Source organism: Plutella xylostella, chromosome 12 (genome assembly GCF_932276165.1).
Source record: "Plutella xylostella chromosome 12, ilPluXylo3.1, whole genome shotgun sequence".
Classification (NCBI taxonomy): Eukaryota; Metazoa; Arthropoda; class Insecta; order Lepidoptera; family Plutellidae; genus Plutella; species Plutella xylostella.
This window is the reverse complement of record NC_063992.1, coordinates 8,588,597-8,607,572: the sequence shown is the minus strand read 5'-3', so window position 1 is coordinate 8,607,572 and position 18,976 is coordinate 8,588,597. Positions and strand designations below refer to the sequence as shown.

General features: G+C 38.5%; 1 protein-coding gene across 1 annotated transcript in view; it reads right to left on the bottom strand.

The window, feature by feature from the left end:
* The window catches only part of LOC105385218 (titin), a 36,536-nt gene extending 17,560 nt beyond the window's left edge, over nucleotides 1–18,976 (bottom strand). Inside the window, exons 1-14 of the mRNA XM_048624461.1 lie at nucleotides 18,637–18,976; nucleotides 18,371–18,558; nucleotides 17,758–17,954; nucleotides 17,337–17,472; nucleotides 15,054–16,753; nucleotides 14,894–14,967; nucleotides 13,019–13,251; nucleotides 12,165–12,339; nucleotides 11,436–11,534; nucleotides 6,786–6,943; nucleotides 5,696–5,855; nucleotides 5,221–5,351; nucleotides 690–809; nucleotides 110–225 (exon numbers count right to left, since the gene is read on the bottom strand). Coding sequence (XP_048480418.1) covers nucleotides 110–225; nucleotides 690–809; nucleotides 5,221–5,351; nucleotides 5,696–5,855; nucleotides 6,786–6,943; nucleotides 11,436–11,534; nucleotides 12,165–12,339; nucleotides 13,019–13,251; nucleotides 14,894–14,967; nucleotides 15,054–16,753; nucleotides 17,337–17,472; nucleotides 17,758–17,954; nucleotides 18,371–18,558; nucleotides 18,637–18,781 — 3,632 coding nt within the window. The 5' untranslated portion in view covers nucleotides 18,782–18,976. The remainder of the gene's footprint in view (nucleotides 1–109; nucleotides 226–689; nucleotides 810–5,220; nucleotides 5,352–5,695; nucleotides 5,856–6,785; nucleotides 6,944–11,435; nucleotides 11,535–12,164; nucleotides 12,340–13,018; nucleotides 13,252–14,893; nucleotides 14,968–15,053; nucleotides 16,754–17,336; nucleotides 17,473–17,757; nucleotides 17,955–18,370; nucleotides 18,559–18,636) is intronic.

Genomic DNA, 18,976 nt, shown 5'->3' with positions numbered 1-18,976 from the left:
CTGACCATGTTCCATCAAAACTACTGTGGGCTACTCTGGTGAGCTCTCTAGCTTAGCTAACACGATAATGTAAGACTGACAGTATAACTCAATGAGGCGCCATACTTACCCAGTATCTTTGAAATCCTCGTCAGTTTCATCGTCATCCTCGGAAGGCACGTCCAGAGAGTTCAGCTTCCTCGGCTTGCGTCGCTGCTTCTTCTTCTTCTTCTCCAGAGGTTTGCCCTACAGTTACAATATATAGGTAAAATGTGATATTTGTTTCGATGCATAGATTATAATTATAAAGTTACCAAATTACATGGTAGAAGTAAAAAAAAACTGTAGACAAAGACAAAGATGAGAGGGAAAGATGGCGTGGGATGAAGTCCAAAGGTGAAATTTATTGGTAGAGAGTGCACGAGTAGTTTCAGTGGTGCAACAAACCGTTCTCAAATTCATTTCGTTCGTTGAAATTTATACTGAATCACCCTACAGATCCCGCGGCGCAGATGTCGATAAAATTGCTTACTGTGCGTTCCACCAATCATAGCGACATATTTATGGCGAATCACGATATACTGACCGTGTAGCGGGGACAGGTCCACTTATGGTGGTGGTGGCTGGTGACGTGACAATATATAAAGCGTATGTACCTACAATAATAAAATGCATCTCCAAATAAACAAAAACTGTTATGCATATCGCACCTGCTCCAAAGCCTCTCGGTCCGCTTTCATTTTCTCTTCCTCGGCAGCCTCTATGATAGTGGAGATGTCCTTCCCCCGGCCTTGGTTCCCGGCGCTCGATGTCGGCTCTACATACTCCTCCTATAGGTACAGTAGAGTGGTTTTAATATATTGGAAATAAAATCAGAATACGAAACAGAGACTGATAAGGTGAAAACATTTCATTGATGGAAAAGTTTTAAGAGAGAAGGCAGAACACATGGATATGGACACAGAGGAATAGTTTTAGGACTTGGAAATCCGTAGCTAGGTGTATATTTATATGAAGTGACTGTGTATTACAATAAACCTTGAGTTATGCGGGTAAATAAAAGCGCTTATTCGGTAAATAAACTGTAAAAATGGGGGTTTTGGAAGCATGTCTCATGAAACACTTCTTTACAGTCCTAAAGACCAGGAGCGGATCCACTATTATGGGCAAGATGGGCATGCCCATCACCTAAATGACTTAAGTAATTGCCATATCAAACCAGGGATTTTATAATTTATATTTTTGTTATCACTTTGAGGTTGAGGCTGTTTTATAGTTATGATGAGATTATTTCGGGTTATAGTTATGGTATATGTAAAAAAAAATCCACCTGGAAAGCCAAGCCAAGGTTTCAAAAACCATAAAATTTTCTGTCAAGATCTCGATAAATCAATAGGTATTCCTTTATTTAAAAGAAAGCCTTTTTTGGTAAAACTGCAAGAATTTTAGTTTTTTAGACTTCTCCTGAAGTGTTTTTGTGAAAAAAAACCCATAAGTAGGTATACGAGTTATGTAATATTTTTTTAAAAACTTGTTGGGTTAATAACACTTTAAAGCTTCAATTATGAAACTTGGCACCTAAGTTCCTTAGATAATGTAAGTAAGCACTAAGAAACGAATTCCCGGAATTCCCACGGGAACGGGAATTAGCGGGAAAATCCTTTTCTATGAAAAATCTAATGCGCTTAAGTTAGACGCTTGAAATTTGGCATGCAGATACCTTAGTAACTTTAAAAGCCTAGTTACAACAGGATATTACAAAATTTCAACGGGAACGGGAGTTAGCGGGAAAACTTTTGTATGAAATAATGATAAATCTTCCGTGAAAGTTTGCAAATAGGTTTGTTATACCACTCTAAGCCAAAACTGAATGGGTTATTATCGCTATATCGAGGTGTTAAGATGTATGTACAGTGCTGCCACAATGTCAGTTCGATTACACGAACATAGCACAAAACCGATCCAGTTGCAAAGGGGCGTGAGACAGGGAGATGTTATTTCTCCGAAACTGTTCACCTGTGCACTGGAAGATGTTTTTAAGCTTGTAGAGTGGAAAAGACTGGGCATTAACGTCAATGGCGAATATATCTCTCATCTACGATTTGCTGATGACATTAAAAAGAAAATTAAAATTAAAATTCTTTATTGACACCATACATATATACATACATACACGCTCACGCCTGTCTCCCAGAGGGGTAGGCAGAGATTACAGATTTCCACTGGGCACGATTCTGACACACCTCTTTCGCTTCTTCCACATTCATACATCTGCGCATACATGCTCGTCGGTTACGGGTACTCTTAAATTGGCCCTTTTTCAGTATGTCGCCAATCTGGTCGACATGCGTCCGTCTAGGGCGACCCCTCCCGACTCTTCCACTCACTTTTGCTCTATATATTTCCTTTGTCACTCTTTCATCATTCATTCTTTCCACATGTCCAAACCACCGAAGCATTCCTTTCTCAACTCTTGTCACTACATCTTCTTTCAGACCACACTTTTCTCTTATAAAACTATTTCTTAACCTGTCATTCAGAGTCACACCTAACATACTTCGCAGAGAGCGCATCTCTACCGCATTTAATCTACTTTCATGCTTCTTCTGCCATACCCAACTTTCACTGCCATACATCAATGTCGGCACCAACACGGCATTGTGAATAGCCAGCCGTGCCTGTTTTGACACGACCTGACTCGCCACAATGGAGTGAAGGGCCCCATTCACTCTATTTCCAGCATTCACTCTTCGCTCTATATCCTTATCACATCTTCCATCCCTACTAAATATCGAGCCCAAATACACGAACTCGTCAACTTGTTCCACATTCACATCATCAATTTTCAACTCACACGTCGTTCTACTTTCTTCTCTTTCAAACACCATCACTTTCGTCTTGCTCACATTCAGTTTCATTCCTTTCTCCTTCAAAGAATCATTCATAACAGTCACCATATTTTGCAGTTCCTCTGCCGATGATGCAAATAAGACTTGATCATCGGCGTACAGAAGGCATCTGATGACTAACTCACCCATACTTAAACCACATTCTTCTTCTTTCAATCTTTGTAAACAACTGTCCATGAACAGATTGAATAGCCACGGTGACGCTACGCAGCCCTGTCGTACACCCTTATGGATGCCGAACCAGTCCGTGCAGGCCCCGTTGATCCTAACACAAGCACTAGAAGTCACATAAAGTGATTTCAGTGCTCGTATTAGCTCACCGCTCAATCCGAACTTAGACAGTGTTTTCCACAACTCATTCCTCGCCACTCTGTCGTAGGCCTTCTCCAAATCAAGGAACACGCAGAATACTTTCTGGTTTTTAGCCAGAAACTTCTCTGCTACCATGCGCATGGAGAAGACCTGGTCCGTGCATCCCATCCCCTTTCTAAATCCCGCTTGCACATCCCAGATTCTTTCTTCAGTTTCTTTCATAACTCTTTCAATCAACACTTTAGCATAGAGTTTACCGACAATGCTGAGGAGACTGATACCGCGGTAGTTTCTACAATCCTGCTGTGAACCCTTTCCCTTGTATAGTGGGACAATAACGGCCCTGCACCAGTCACCTGGTACTTGACCTCGTCTCCAACATATATTAAAGAAAAGCCACAGCAGGCTTGCTACTAGCCCTTCCCCAGCCCTCAGCATCTCCATTGTAATTCTATCATACCCAGCAGCCTTACCTACTTTCATACTTTTCATCGCTTTCATGATTTCATCCATACTGATCTCGCTTTCTGATTCTTTGTCCTGAGAAGGACCGGATGTACTAGACACCGACGCTTCCTCAGAAACATCACATTCAAACAACCGCTCAAAATATTCCTTCCATCTCTTCAGAACCAATGTTTCGTCGTTTAAAATACATCCATCCTCATCTCGCACTACATTCATCTTCGATTCCTCTGATTTCCCTCGGGCAGTTCTGATAAATTTCCAGAACATTTTTACATTGGCCTGAAAGACACCATACTTAAACTAAAAAATCTAAGCTGAGAAACTTAAAACATTAAACATCTAAAACATAAAACTTAAAAAATTAATAGTTACATAGTTATTATGACGGAAACGCTGGATGATGGAAATGAACATGGACAAGACAAAGGTCATGTCGAACGAACATGTTTCATCATCGCCCGTAACTGTAGGAGGTGTCACCATCGAAGTTGTCGATCAGTATCCCTACCTAGGACAAGTGATCCGATTAGGTAAATCCAACTTCGATAAAGAGGTAGCTCGTAGAATCCAACTCGGATGGGCAGCGTTCGGGAAATTACGACACATCTTCACTGAAAACATACCTCAGTGTCTGAAAACAAAAGTTTTCAATCAATGCGTGTTGCCAGTGATGACTTACGGAGCCGAGACGTGGTGCTTCACCAAAGGGCTTATCCACAAGCTCAGAGTTGCTCAGCGTGCTATGGATAGGGCTATGTTAGGCGTGTCCCTGCGAGATAGGATTCGTATGAAGAAATCCACAGGAGAACTAAAGTTACCGACATAGCCAAAAGGATTAGCACGCTGAAGTGGCAATGGGCTGGCCACGAAGCCCGCAGAGCCGACGACCGCTGGAGTACAAAGGTTCTGGAGTGGAGACCCCGTGTCGGCAAACGGCGTGTCGGTCGCCCCTAACCCGTTGGTCTGATGATCTGCGGAAGGTAGCGGGAAGCCGCTGGATGCAGATGGCGGGTGACCGTTTGGGGTGGCGATCGTTAGGAGAGGCCTATGTCCAACAGTGGACTACAGAAGGCTGAGAGAGAGAGAGAGAGATAGAGAGATGCAAACTTTTGCCATAATTGGGTCATAATTGGGGAAATCTGAAACACAGTTTCATAAAATAGCCTTTCTTTTAAATAACTGAAGATATTAAAAACAATTTTTCCTATCTAGATAAAGCCAGCCTCATTTAAATGCGAATTTGGTCTAGTTGTTTACGTTCTTTTCTAACTTTTGCCTTAATAATACAGAATTTTAACAGTTAACATTTTCCTGAAAAAAAAAACAGTTTTGAATTATTTGGAAAAATTGCACTCAGCACAACTATAATATGGATTATTGGCCACTTCAACAAAAAAAAACAGCTATCAGTGCATCTAGGCGAGGCAAAATCAGTTTTTTAGACTTGCCCATCACCTATTTTGAGGTCTGGATCCGCGCTTGCTAAAGACAAGGGGCAGATATTCCTCGCCTGAATTTCTTTGCAATTATTTCCTTGTATTTAGCTAGTTACCTTGATAGCAGAAGAGATGAGTCTATCATACTCCCGGGCGCGGTAGCTAACAGGCAGCTGTCTCCGCTCGCGAAGCCGGTACACCGCACCCTCCTCGTCTGATGAGGACCAGGAACCGCTAGAGCTTGCACCTGGGGATGTGTGAACATTGGTGTATCTGATAGGGTAGGCTGGGGTGCCATGATGCGGCTAGTAAAATTATTGAGGGTCTAGTAACTCGTGCTAGACGCAAAAACACAATATATTTTGCACTGCGAATTTATTTTGATCAGGGTCTTTTACACTATAGCCAATGCGTTAGTAAAAGCTAAACCATCTGATGATATTTTACGATTCGGTTGGCTCGTATTTTGGGGCATATTCCGTATATTTTGAATTTTTGCATTATAATGACCACATTCGCAATAAGAAACTTTTCACTCTATAAATTAATCCGCATTGGCAGATATACAATATTATACAACAGACTACTTACTGGAACTCTTCTCCTTCCTCTCTCGTTTAATTTCTTCCTCGCTGGACTCCTTCTTGGTTTCCTTCTCTTCCAGTTTCTTCTTGGCTCGTTCTTCTTCCACCACTTTCAGCAGCTCGTCGTATTTCGTCAACTCCGCTTCTAGAGAGTCAATCAGCATGTTCTGTGGAACAGAAGAGTATAATGTATGTATTTATTTAGTTTGTAAATAGTTCCCAATCGATCTGTATTACTAAATTAATATGTTCAGCCAGCAAGATACATTATGTATTCACCCCAAGCTTTGAAGAGTTCTAGTTATCACAGGAACAGCATGGCTAGCATCGGAAGTAAGAGGCCCACTTCAAAAGTTTTTCAGCACGATGGAAAACTTTTGTCACGTCTGTGGTGCTCGTAACTAGACCCGTGCTAGTTATGCACCTAAAGTTAGCACTCTGTGTACTACAATGGTTACGTAGAAGTAACAAGGCTGTATACTTACATGTTGGCACGGCGGACAGAACCAGTCTCCCTCAGGCACCAGCAGAAGCAGCGGCTTGAGACACGACGCGTAGTAGCCGTGTTCGCACTTGTCACACAGGAGGATCCACTCGGGCTGTTCGCAGCTCTTGCATCGGACGCATGCGCCGTCCTCTTGTCCTAGTTATGCAGGTAACGTTGACAACGTTGTGCACTCTGTACTACAGTGGTTACATATAAGTTACGAGGCTGTGTACTTACATGTTGGCACGGCGGACAGAACCAGTCTCCCTCTGGCACCAACAGCAGCAGAGGCTTGAGACAGGACGCGTGGTAGCCGTCATCACACTTGTCACACAGGAGGATCCACTCGGGCTGCTCACTGCTCTTGCATCGGACACAGGCACCGTCCTCTTGTCCTAGTTATGCAGGTAACGTTGACAACGTTGTGCACTCTGTAAACTACAGTGGTTACGTAGAAGTTACTTACATGTTGGCACGGCGGACAGAACCAGTCTCATCAGAAGCAATGGCTTGAGGGCGTACGATCTCGTATCTATATGGCAACGTCGCACTATGGCATTATGAACTACCCAGAATTCCGACGGGACATCTGGCAACAGCTAGTACTTACATGTTGGCACGGCGGACAGAACCAGTCGCCCTCAGGCACCAGCAGAAGCAGCGGCTTGAGACACGACGCGTGGTAGCCCTCATCACACTTGTCACACAGGAGGATCCACTCGGGCTGCTCACCGCTCTTGCATCGGACGCACGCGCCGTCCTCTTGTCCTGGGTATGGAGAATATTATTATTTAATTATTTAATTACCTATCACGTGAGTACAAATGTGCTGCGAATAGTGGGTGGCTCACTTGTAAGCCACCTCTGACTACCCCTTCGGCGATTAGAGTCGTGATCGTGAGTGCATATGTATGTATTTATTTAATTACAAAAGGTTACAAAATGTGTTTCGCTTAACCTAGTGATTCTGAAACTTATAACAGTTTGTACGACCACTAGTCATTCCACAAAATAACGATTGTACTTTTAAAATACAAGGAGCTGTTTATATTAGTCGGTGATCGAAAACGGTGTAACCGACTAATGTAATGTAAATAAGACTGTGGTAGGAGGCGGTTTAAGTACTCGAAGCAATATCTACTAACAGATGTTATTTACATTGGTTTCAAAATCAAAAAATCAAAATCAAAATCAAAATTATTTATTTGTTGAATATAGGTGTAGGTATGGTGTTATAATAGGTACATGTTGCTTAAAACTATATTCTACCCTAAAGGATGTACAAATTTTTTATATATCAATATGAATTGAATTTAAAATTATTTATAATACGAAAAATACATTATTAGCTAATTATTATGTCAATAAAATTTTATCCATGCAAAAATTTCAAAATAAAATTATAACATTCACATTTAATAAATATACCTACTTAACTAAAATGATTTCATAAACATTCATTCTAAAATCATAAATGGGACATAAATTATATTTTATCTTGGAGAAACTCATTGACACTATAGTAGGCTTTTCCAATTAAGAATTGTGACAGTCGTTTTTTAAATAAATGCAGCACTTGTATTTCCCTAATAGAGGTTGGCAGATGATTATAAACTAACGGTGCCATACAGAATATACTTTTTTTAAATAATGCAGTTGAGCGTCGTGGAGCACTGATTTTGTTTTTGTACCTCTCGCTATTGAAATTGTCAAACAAATCGTAATTAGTTTTTACGAAAGTGGCTACCTCTAAAATGTATAAGGAAGGCAATGTTAATGTTTTCAGTTCAATAAAGTGGGGTTTGCACGTATCCGTTGGCTTCAATTTTCTGATTGACCTAATACACCTTTTTTGAGCCTTGAAGGCAATTTCTTTGTCTGTAGAGTTGCCCCAGAAGATAAGTCCATATCTCAGAGTGGAGACAACATATGCGTAATAAGCAGCTAGAACTGCCTTTTGATTTACAACTTTAGACAGCATGTGTAAAGCATAGGAAAATGTATTTAATTTCATGCAAACTTTAACTATGTGTTCTTTCCATGTAAGATGTGAGTCAATATTTAAACCTAAAAATTTTGTTGATTTAATTTCATTTATGATTTTATTATTATATTTTATGTTAATATTATTCAATTCTGATGTAAGTCTGTAGTTATTTTTAAATGTCATTATATTTGTTTTGTCAAGATTAATTAAGAGATTATTTGCAGTTAACCATTTAATCACGTCCGTTAGTGTGTTGTTGATGTCAGTTTCTAAGTTAATGATATTTTTGTTCTTAAATAGTATAGTGCTATCGTCTGCAAACAATACCATTATATTTTTAGTTTCTCTAGGTAGATCGTTTATGTAGATTAGAAACAGAAGGGGCCCAAGGACACTACCCTGAGGTACACCGTATTCAACCATTCTTGTGTCGGAAACGTAATTCTGTAGTGTTTTTTGGACTGGACATAGTTTTGAAACTATCGTCATTTGTTTTCTTCCACTCAAATAAGATTTTATTAGGTTTAACACATTACCTCTTACCCCATAGGTTTGCAACTTCATGATTAACACAGAATGATCCACGTAATCGAAAGCTTTCGTCATGTCCATAAACAAGGCTACAGTAGGTATTCTTTTGTCTATTGATGTGACTACTTCATATAAAAAGTCGTATATTGCTGAATTTATGCTTTTATTTTTCCTGAATCCTTTTTGTTCTGCAGCGAAAATGTTGTTTTTCTCAAAGTAAGAGTAAAGGCAGTTATAAATTACTTTTTCAAAAATCTTTGCAATGATTGGTATAAGGGCTATTGGTCTGTAGTAAGTCATGTTCTCTTTATCAAGTTTTTTAAACATTGGTTTAATAATAGCTGTCTTCAATTTTGCTGGAAAGATACCTTGCTCTATACATAGGTTCATGATATGGCTTAAGATAGGTGATATAGTTTCAGCAACGTATTTAATAACCTTTGTACAGATATCATCGTTACCGGTACTAGATTTGTTCTTAAGGTTTTTTATAATTTTATTTATATCCTTTGATGTGGTAGGGCTCATAAATATTGAATTGACATTAGAACAAATGTTTGCTATTGAGGGTTTGTCCCCAGTGATTGGCTTAATTTGGTCGATATAAAAGTCATTGAAAGCTTGTGCAATTTTTTGAGGATCCGTAATAGTATTATGACCAACTTTGATTTTCCTTATATCTTCAGCGGGGAAATTCAGTTTATTTTTATTGATAATGTTCCATGTTGCTTTACATTTGTTATCGGAGGTTTTTATGTAGTAGTCGTTTTGAGATTTTTGAGTCAATTTTACAATTTTCTTAAAGCGTTTCGAATAATTCTTGAATTTATTTTTATCCTCTTGACAGTTTGATAGTCGATATTTCCATAGTAATTCTCTTTTTCGTTTAGAGCAACGTTTTATTCCTTTGGATATCCATTTTGGTTTTTTTGATGCCGTTACCCTGACTTTAATAATTGGGAATGAAAGGTCGTAAAATAATTTAAAAAGTGTGTGAAATTTGTCAAATGCGTCATTTGGATCCTGGCTTTCATACACTTCGTTAAAACTCAATTCAGAGACGTATTCAGCGAATTTTTTTAAATTTTCATCGCTGTAGTCTCTACGTTCGATAAACCAATAACGAAGGTTGCATCGTTCTTTTACCGGACATTTTAATATTTGCGCTGTATGATCAGATAAAGCCAGCTCTAATACTTTACTTTTACAGCCGCGTATATTATGACTAAAGTTATCGAGGCATGTGCCACTGCTTAGCCTTGTTGGTTCGTTAATAGTCAATTTTAGATTATATGTGAGTAAAAGGCTTTCAAATTCATTACATCTAGCGTTTCGAGAGAGACGATCAATATTGAAATCGCCACATAATATAGTCTTTTTATTTTTATCGCATATTTTTGCTAATAATTCATCCAATTTTCCTAAAAATGTGTCATACGCCCAAGCTGCTGTGTTAGGAGACCTATAAATACAAATAATATTAATGTTATGATCTTCTAATTGTATTCCACAACATTCTAATATATTGGGAGTGTTAAAAGTTTTCAAATTTATTTCTTTGTATCGGTATCTACCGTGCAAAAGAATACATGTTCCTCCATGCCTGTTGTTCCTAGATGATGAAACAGCTAATTTATAGTTTTGTAAATATAAGGTAGGTACATCAGTTTCTATCATATTGTGCTCAGTGATACAGATCACATCGACATCTATTCCTTCATTTTTTAATTCATTAATATGTAGTGTTAGTATGTCAGATTTATTAATTAATCCATTTATATTTTGATGAAATACATTAAGATGTCCGAAAAAACTCAGTTCTTGATGAAGTTTCCTTTATTGACTCTACAATCTCTACATTATTTCTACAAACAATATCCTCATGGCTCCTTTTATTTGCCATGTTGAGATGTTGTGACTTAGTCAGTCTCGCAAAGTAGTAAGGTATTGTGAAGTATCATGTGATGATAATACAGGCAGGCTACGTGATGTTGTGTTCAATGTAGTTGAACCCCATGATGTATCATCTTGCATGGTGGAATTAAAAATCTCATTTTCAGAGTTACGCCTTGATATTGGTTTTCTTATTGTTATGTTTTCCATATTATTATTTAGCATTTCTTAGTTTCAAAATGGTAAAAATAAAAAGAAAAAAAAAAAAATATGCGGTTCCTGGAATCGATCTCGCGCCCTTCGGTTCACGAGTGATTGACTTAACGACTGCACTAGTTCAGTTCGTAACGAGTGATGCGAAATTCTCATTCATAATGAAGATTCGGTGAGATGAGTCAGAGCGTACGTTAGTGGACTTTGACCGTTATCGTTATCAACATATTATAGTCACACAGGAATGCACTTTAAATGTTCTAATATTTCACTCTTGGCACTGGTACGCATCACACACTGGCTTGTTTGTATTATAAGTGTATTATTATTGTTTATTTGTCCAGTTACTCACTGTTCACTCGTAATATATTCTTGTTATTTAAGAAGTTTATTATCTTTGTTATACTGTTTGCGATCACTTTAATAACACTTGTCCTTATGTTACGCACTATATACATTGACTTGATGCAAATTTTGACTGTAATTAGCCGCTTTTTCTGTTTTAATTTAATTTAAATACGGAGCCGATGTAAACATTGGCACAGTGCTGCCGCCTCCAAAGGCCCACTTCTTCTCATAAACACCGTTTTAGTGATAGCTCTGTGTAATAAAAGGCTTTTAATAAAGAAACTATACCTTCTTGTAGTGTCCGCGCCCTTTTGACCGGCTCCACGGGTTCGCCGCTCTCCAGATCGGATTCCGGTGAGAATTCGTGGTCAGACTTTGAGAAATCCACTGCAACAAATAAATAACTTTTATAACTACATCTGTATTTTTCTTATATGAATTTATATCTTCAAATAGGACGGTGTTTTGGCGCTCCAAGGGATAGACATGTACGGGAGTGGTGGGGGATTATTGGCTCATGATTATGGAAAAAGACAAGCCTCAAGGCAGTCGCTAGCTGGACCAAATAGTCCTACAAGCCAACAATAAATAGGTACCCAATAAATAGGTTAAAATACAACATAGAGTCAGGAATCCTTAAGGACATGTTCATATACACTCACGGGCAATGAAAAGAGTCCACTGAGAAAAACATCAAATTACTCATAAACGGAAAAGGTTAGCTTAATGATTCCTTCTGCAACATTGAAGTACATTAAACAGAGCATCAGGATATTACCAACAATAAACTAATATTTTGTACAAATTTTGAATTAAATGTTTGAAAAAATTGGGGTCGTTTGGAGTCAGCATTTTGTGAGTGGAACTTTTTCATTGCCCGTGAGTGTATTATGTATTGTGACTATTGCGAGAAGAAATGGACTGATACAATAAAGAAAAGCATTTTTTAAATGTTCAGAATGACCCTCCGTTCCGGCTTCCTGTACCCTATTTTTAACACCCTAACAATACACTTACAGTCAGGCTCCTCATGCACATGCTCGAACAGCGGCTCATCACTCTCGGAATCATCATCATGCGACGAGTCGGCGGCCTTCCAAAGCGCCTTCTTGCGGCGCCGGCGATTGTCTTCTGAAGCTGATGATGCACCGGACGCCTTCCAGTCTTCTTCCTCGTCTTTGGCGTTCGGGTTCTGGAGGGGAAGTGGGAGTTAGCGACCATTGTGAGTATTGTGACTGATAAAGGCACCTTTGACACGTCTTAGGAAAGGACTTTGTTTATTTATTTATTTAATTCTTTATTTAAAAAATATCCTAACTAATATTATAAATGCGAAAGTAACTGTGTCTGTCTGTCTGTCTGTCTGTCTGTCTGTCTGTCTGTTACTCTTTCACGCCAAAACTACTGAACGGATTTGAATGAAATTTGGTATACATATGGTCTAGACCCTGGGAAAGAACATAGGCTACTTTTTATCCCGGAATTCCCACGGGAAAACTTTTTAAGGCGAAGCGAAGCGCGCGGGAACAGCTAGTAAGAAATAAGTGTATAAAAGGTGTGCTTAGTGCTAAAAGCATTTTCTACCATCCAACGTACAGGAGGTACAGGAAAGGAAGATCTTTAGATAACAAGTGGATTGACGGCAAATTGTTTAACTGATGACACTCTACTGACTGAAGGTAAAAGACCGGTGGTCCATCATCCGTCTTGACCGACCAGTCCCTCCTATAGGGCGTTTGTAGGTTGATGATGATCAACAGATGATGATGAATACTGGCTTAGGTTTGACTAGTTGGATCAACATGATGACAAGTTCAGTAAAACAAACTGAAACTGCAAGTCACCCCAACTTTAAGATAAAAACAGGTTACCTTAACCTTCTTATGCTGTATCTTCAACTCCCTCAGTGCCACCTCTTCCATGTGTCGTCTATCAGCTTCCTCCTTTATCTTCAACTGAGCTATTCTCCTGGACTGCCTCACGGGTGTTATTTCCGAGTCCTCGGAACCGCCTCGCTCCGGTTTGACTTCTGGTTTTTTCTTGTCATTCCTAGTCTTGCCTCCTTTGCCCTTTTTGAGGATTTTCTTTGCACCTTTTTTGCCGGCTGTGGATTGGGATATGTTTTACTGTTAATTTTTATACCATTAAATTAACAATAGGTACATGTCAGTGTTTTTCAACCTGTGGGTCGCGACCCCCCGGGGGGTCGCGAAGCTTCTGTAGGGGGGTCGCCAAAGGGCGAAAAAACTGAGAACTTTAGTAAAAAATCAATAAAGACAATTAGTATTAATTTATTAAGAAAGAAAGAAAACTTTAAAAATACTTTTACTTAAAATTTTCTTAAATGCAAAGGCTGAGCTTGTTGTTTATTAATTAATTTATCTCATCGTGGATCTGTTTTAGTACAACAGACCACATCCACACAGTAAGGCAGATTACACAGAAGACCGAAGAGTATAATCAGATAATCAGCCTCTGTGTCTAACCCTTGTGGACTATGAAAACGCCTTCAACTCCATAGAGACATGGGCAATTTTGGAAGCGTTTCAGAGATTTAAATTCGACTGGCGCTATATCGAGGAGTTGAGGAGTCTGTACGATGCCTACGATGCCGCTGGACAATGGAGATGGCATATGTATAAATGGCGAGTAAATGTCACACCTCTCTGCTTCGCGGACGACATCGTTATTATGGCAGAATCTCTGCAGGAACTCAGCTGGGTGATGGAAGTGGCCTAAATGCTGCTTCCCAACGTGTAGGCTTCGGGGTATAAATTTGGACAAGACGAAAGTCATGTACAATGCTCACATCGAACCGGAGCCGGTGATCGTTGATGAGCCAACAATCGAAGTTGTGCAAGAATATGTCTAACTCGGGCAGACTATTCGGCTAGGCAGAAGCAACTTTGACAAGGAGGTTGCAAGGCGCATCCAACTGGGTTGGGCTGCATTCGGAATACTTCGTCAGCACATATTCTCCTTGGCGAGAGCCTGAGGACTAAAGATTTCAACCAGTGCGTCCTGCCAGTGATGATGTATGGTGCAGAGACGTGGGCACTGACGGTAGGACTAGTCCACCGATTTAAAGTCTGAAGAGAGAGCTATGCTTGGGGTTTCTCTGATAAATCGTATCAGAAATGAGGTTTTCCGTCAGTCAGATGATTAAGATTACGTCAATCAAAATATGCAAGCTGAAGTGGTAGTGTGCTGGTCATATCTGCTGAAGAACCGATAACCATTGGGATAAACGAGTTCTCGAGTAGAGACCACGAATAAGAAAACGTAGCGTGTGAGGCCGTCCTGCCTGATTCAAAGACGATGAAAACTTTTATTCAAGATATTTAAATGCTCAAAAAAGTCAGAAAGAAAAAGCTAATTTCGAAATAGAAATTCCGGGTCGCAATGGCATTAGTCGTACGTACCTATGTACTACATGGCCACACGTATCCGATGTGTGTAATTGTAAAATAGTGTGTTTTTAAATCCGATAAGTATGTACTACTTCGAAACCTAATCATGGAGACCATAAATACGTCGTATGAAATGAATACTGGGAATACTGTAACATACACATACTACATGATAAAAAACCGAAAGGGTCAAGGGGGAAATATTTTTTTTATACCAGGGGGGTCGCGTCATGAAAAAGGTTGAAAAACACTGGTATATGTAATAGATATTGTGGATATCAGTTGAGGTATAGAAGTTAATGTAATCTTAAAGAGATGTAAATAAAATTAAGGTACCTAAACTATAAAGGGTTTCTTCCTCTGATTCTTCGCTCGAGTTCTTCTGATTCTTTTTATCTTCCACTTTTTTCCTGCAACAACAATATTTGAATAAAAATGTGATTGATGAACAAATATCTATGTTGGTGCTAAGAACTCATAATATGCTAGATTTTACCTGTTTGAAGTTATAATCTTCTTAGGTTTAATTTTGAGCCGTTTCCCTTTTGTAACTGGTTCTTCATCCTCGCTTTCTGTTTGAGATTCAGTTTTATTTTTGTCACTATGACTGCTATCCAACAATGATCTTTTCAAGGACTTCGCATTTGGTTTCTTTGAGTTCTGATCACTGTCTTCCTCTTTTTCTTCGTTTTCGGAAGCTTTTTCGTCATTTTCCGGTTTAATGGACACTTTTCTTCTTTTTAATTTACCCCTGTTGGCTTTAATTTTCTTACGAGATGAAACAGGTGATGGTTTAACAATTTCATCTTCAGAATTACTTTTGACAGGATCTTCTAGTTTCGATTCACTTTTAGAGGCTTTTGCACTGTCCCCATTAGATTTTTCAGGCGTTTCTGTAGGCGATTCGTCTTTTTCAGGTTGCGAATCTGCTAAAGGATCTTTATCGACATCGTTTGTCTCCAATTTAAGCTTTTTAGGAGGCAGTGTGTCATCGAGTTTACCTTCTTTATCATTGTCTTGAGTTGTGTCTTGATCATTCTCAGAATGTTCATTATCTTCGTGCTCAGTAGAAGAAATACTACTTTTCCTTTTTTCTATGATAGCAGACTTATTATCACTACAACTATTTGTCTCTACTGGCGAACTAATAATAGTTTTATCTTCTTTTAACTTTATTTTCCGCGGTGGCGCACTACTATTTTTCTTTAGTTTAGATTTACTTTTTCTCTTATTCAGTTTATTATCAGGACTCTCACTATTGCTTGTATTTTTATTATCATTATTTACACTAGAACAACTATCAGACTTTTCTATATTCCTAACACAATGTTTTTTGGGATCAGATTTTAATGCCTCCACACTATCGTTGGACTGTTTCTTCAGTGATCTTTTCGTTACAGATATTTGGCTACTTCTTAATTTAATAGTTGATCCTATTTTAGGAGATTTACTACTTGAACTACTTAAATCAGTACTACAATCACCATTAGTACGATCTGCACTTTTGCTGTCTCTTTCTGATGTTTGTTCGGAAGAGTTTGATTGTTCGATTGCATCTGTATTACCAGTATCATTATCAAAACCACACCCTTCCCCCCAGAAATACATAATCGGCTCACAAATCTCTTCTCCTATGATATAAGAACTTTCACAATCTGCACCATTTCCCTCGCCAGTAATCACCATGACTGGTTCTTCAACAGCTTCACTTACTTCATCACTTTCAGCCTCTTTTGTTTTGGGCGATTCAGGTTTTTCAGGTGATATAGGTTTTTCAGGTAATTTAGGCTTTTCAGGCGATTTAGGTTTTTCTGGCGATTTAGGTTTTTCTGCAGAGTCAGATTCTTTTACTTCTGATTCTTTGTCTTCTAACTCATCTTTGTTTTTCGGCAGCTCTTCTATAGGTTCTGGTTTTTCAACTATATCATCTTCTACTTTCTTGTCAGAGGGTTTAGGAGATTCTGATGCTTTACTTTCGGCATTTTCAATATCAGGATTGGTTTCTGGTTCACCTTTTTCATTTATGCTTTCATCTTCTTTATCACTTTCAGGCTTATTAACTTCTTCTTTACTCTGTGCATCAGTATTGCTTTCAGTGGGCTTCTCTTCTGGTTCAACTTTCTCTTCACCCTCTTCATTATCTGATTCTGATTCTGGACTTAAAAACTCTTCATTGTCATCCTCGGGCTTCGTTTCCTAAAAATAAAGAAATAGATAATCAAATAGAAAACATTATAACATAGAAGAACTGGAGAGTTGTTAAAACAATAAAGGAAGACATTGTAAAACACCGTTGCGTGAGGGAACAGCTACCAAGTACCTTAGTCTTGTAGAAAGAGCAGCATTAGCATGAACTAAAGATTTATTTACGCAATAAAGTAATGTGTTTGTGTACTATGGGATGATTTAATAGGATTTTTTTTTCTACTTTTAAGTAATATGAGCAGTGGTAGTTCAGTCGGTTAAGTGCCCGCTTCTCACGCCAGAGATGCGGGTTCGAATCCCAGCTCTGACATGACAATGAGTTCTTTTAACTTAAGTACAATGTATACCATCGCTCTTACAGTGAAGGAAAACATTGTCAGGAAAGCTGCATATCTAGATCTAGCACATCAAGATATGTGAACCCACCAACCCGCAGTGGACCAGCGTGGTGGGGAAATGGTCCAAGCTTAGGAAGGCAGTTTAGACCATGGGGATATGCACAACGGTTCCATTCGAGAGGGCCAGGTGCAGGTACTTACACCCCTACAGAGAATAGAATATAAGTAATTTATACCTTTTTCTCCTCAGGAACCACCTCTGCACTATTTGAGTCTTCATTGATGTTTGTCTCCTCCGTGGGCTCAGCAGATGCTCCAATGTCCTCACCTTTCTTCAGCTGCCCAATAACTTTAACCAACTCTTCCCTATTTCTAAAACAAACAAAGCCAAGACATTTTAAAACTTGGTTCAATACTTTTTCTCATGGCATTGCAATACAATACATGTAACAAAAGTATTACAAAATGTTTAGACCAAAATAATAATAGTAAGACTATAATACCTAGATCTGTGCAACATTTTTGGTTTATTGTAACATGAATTATGCAGCTTTTTGGTACTACTTATAAACATTTAATTTCCCAAATAGATGCATATGGTATGGCCATGGATTGATCCCAACTCAATTAAAACCAATAAATAGTTTAAATATTTACCTTGCCACCAGCTGCCATGTCTCTTCATCTTGATCCTCCTTATACAAATGCAGGTTTGCCTCGTGGTCCACTTGCATCCAGTAAACACAACCATTTTTATCTTTCCCTATTGGTTCCAGCCGCAAGTCGTTACAGGCTATTGCATTTACTGAAGTCTTGAACTTACTGTGACATGTGAACTGATATTCTAGCAGCACCTACAAAAAATTGAATAGCTAATTAATGCAAATTCTGACACAGTGGTATTATAATTCTCACAAAGGGTTTGTTAAATCTGATATGTACACTAGTTTTCTCATGTTTTGGTTCATTCAACAGATATCTGTGCCAGTAATACATACATACACTTTTCAACAAACTACAGAAAAAAAATGACAAAGAAAGCAGGTATTAGTGTATTTGAACTGGGTTCATATTAGATACCTATACTCAATGTAGGTTTGTAAAAATAAGGAGTATTACTAGGTATATCCTTTTTTCATAGAAAAACAATAACCAACATTGTTGTCTAATGATGCATGTAAACAATTACAGTAGTGCATACCTAGTTCTTGTATATTACTCACTTATTATGGATAATTTATGTTAATTTACTTTTATATGTATTATTTACCTTCAGAATCTTCAATTTAACCTGCGTGCTAGCTTTCTTGTATGAGAATCTTTCCAATTCCCAAGCTTCTTGGTGATGACCATGTTGATGGCAAAATTTGATCAGACATCTCTCCCAGCGGTTACTCTGCACCGACTTCAATGCACGCCTCAACAATCGCAGATGAAGGTCTTTCAGAGGTTCTAACACTACACAAAAAAGGAAGAAACAAATGTGATTATTTGTTTGTATAGCAATACACACTAAAAATAGTTTACAACAGTTACCTTCTTGGGTATCCTCGATCGACTCTTGCAATTTCGTTATTGATGGTATTTCTAGGCCGTACAGTTTACCAAACACTTTCAAGAAAGAGTATATTACAGCGAAATTAGGATCATTCGTACAAGTAGTTTCGCCATCAGACGCCATCGTCGATTGCTATGAAAATATATTTATTTACACATTTTACGTGCTCAATACTACCGGAGCATTATTAATTCACTTATCCTTAAACACTAAAGTACAAAATATATACATGATTCACGAAAACATCACTGTAAGAAAGCTTTTTATTTTCTGTAAAATAAAAACGAAGAAATGACAGCCATCGCACCATAAACTAAA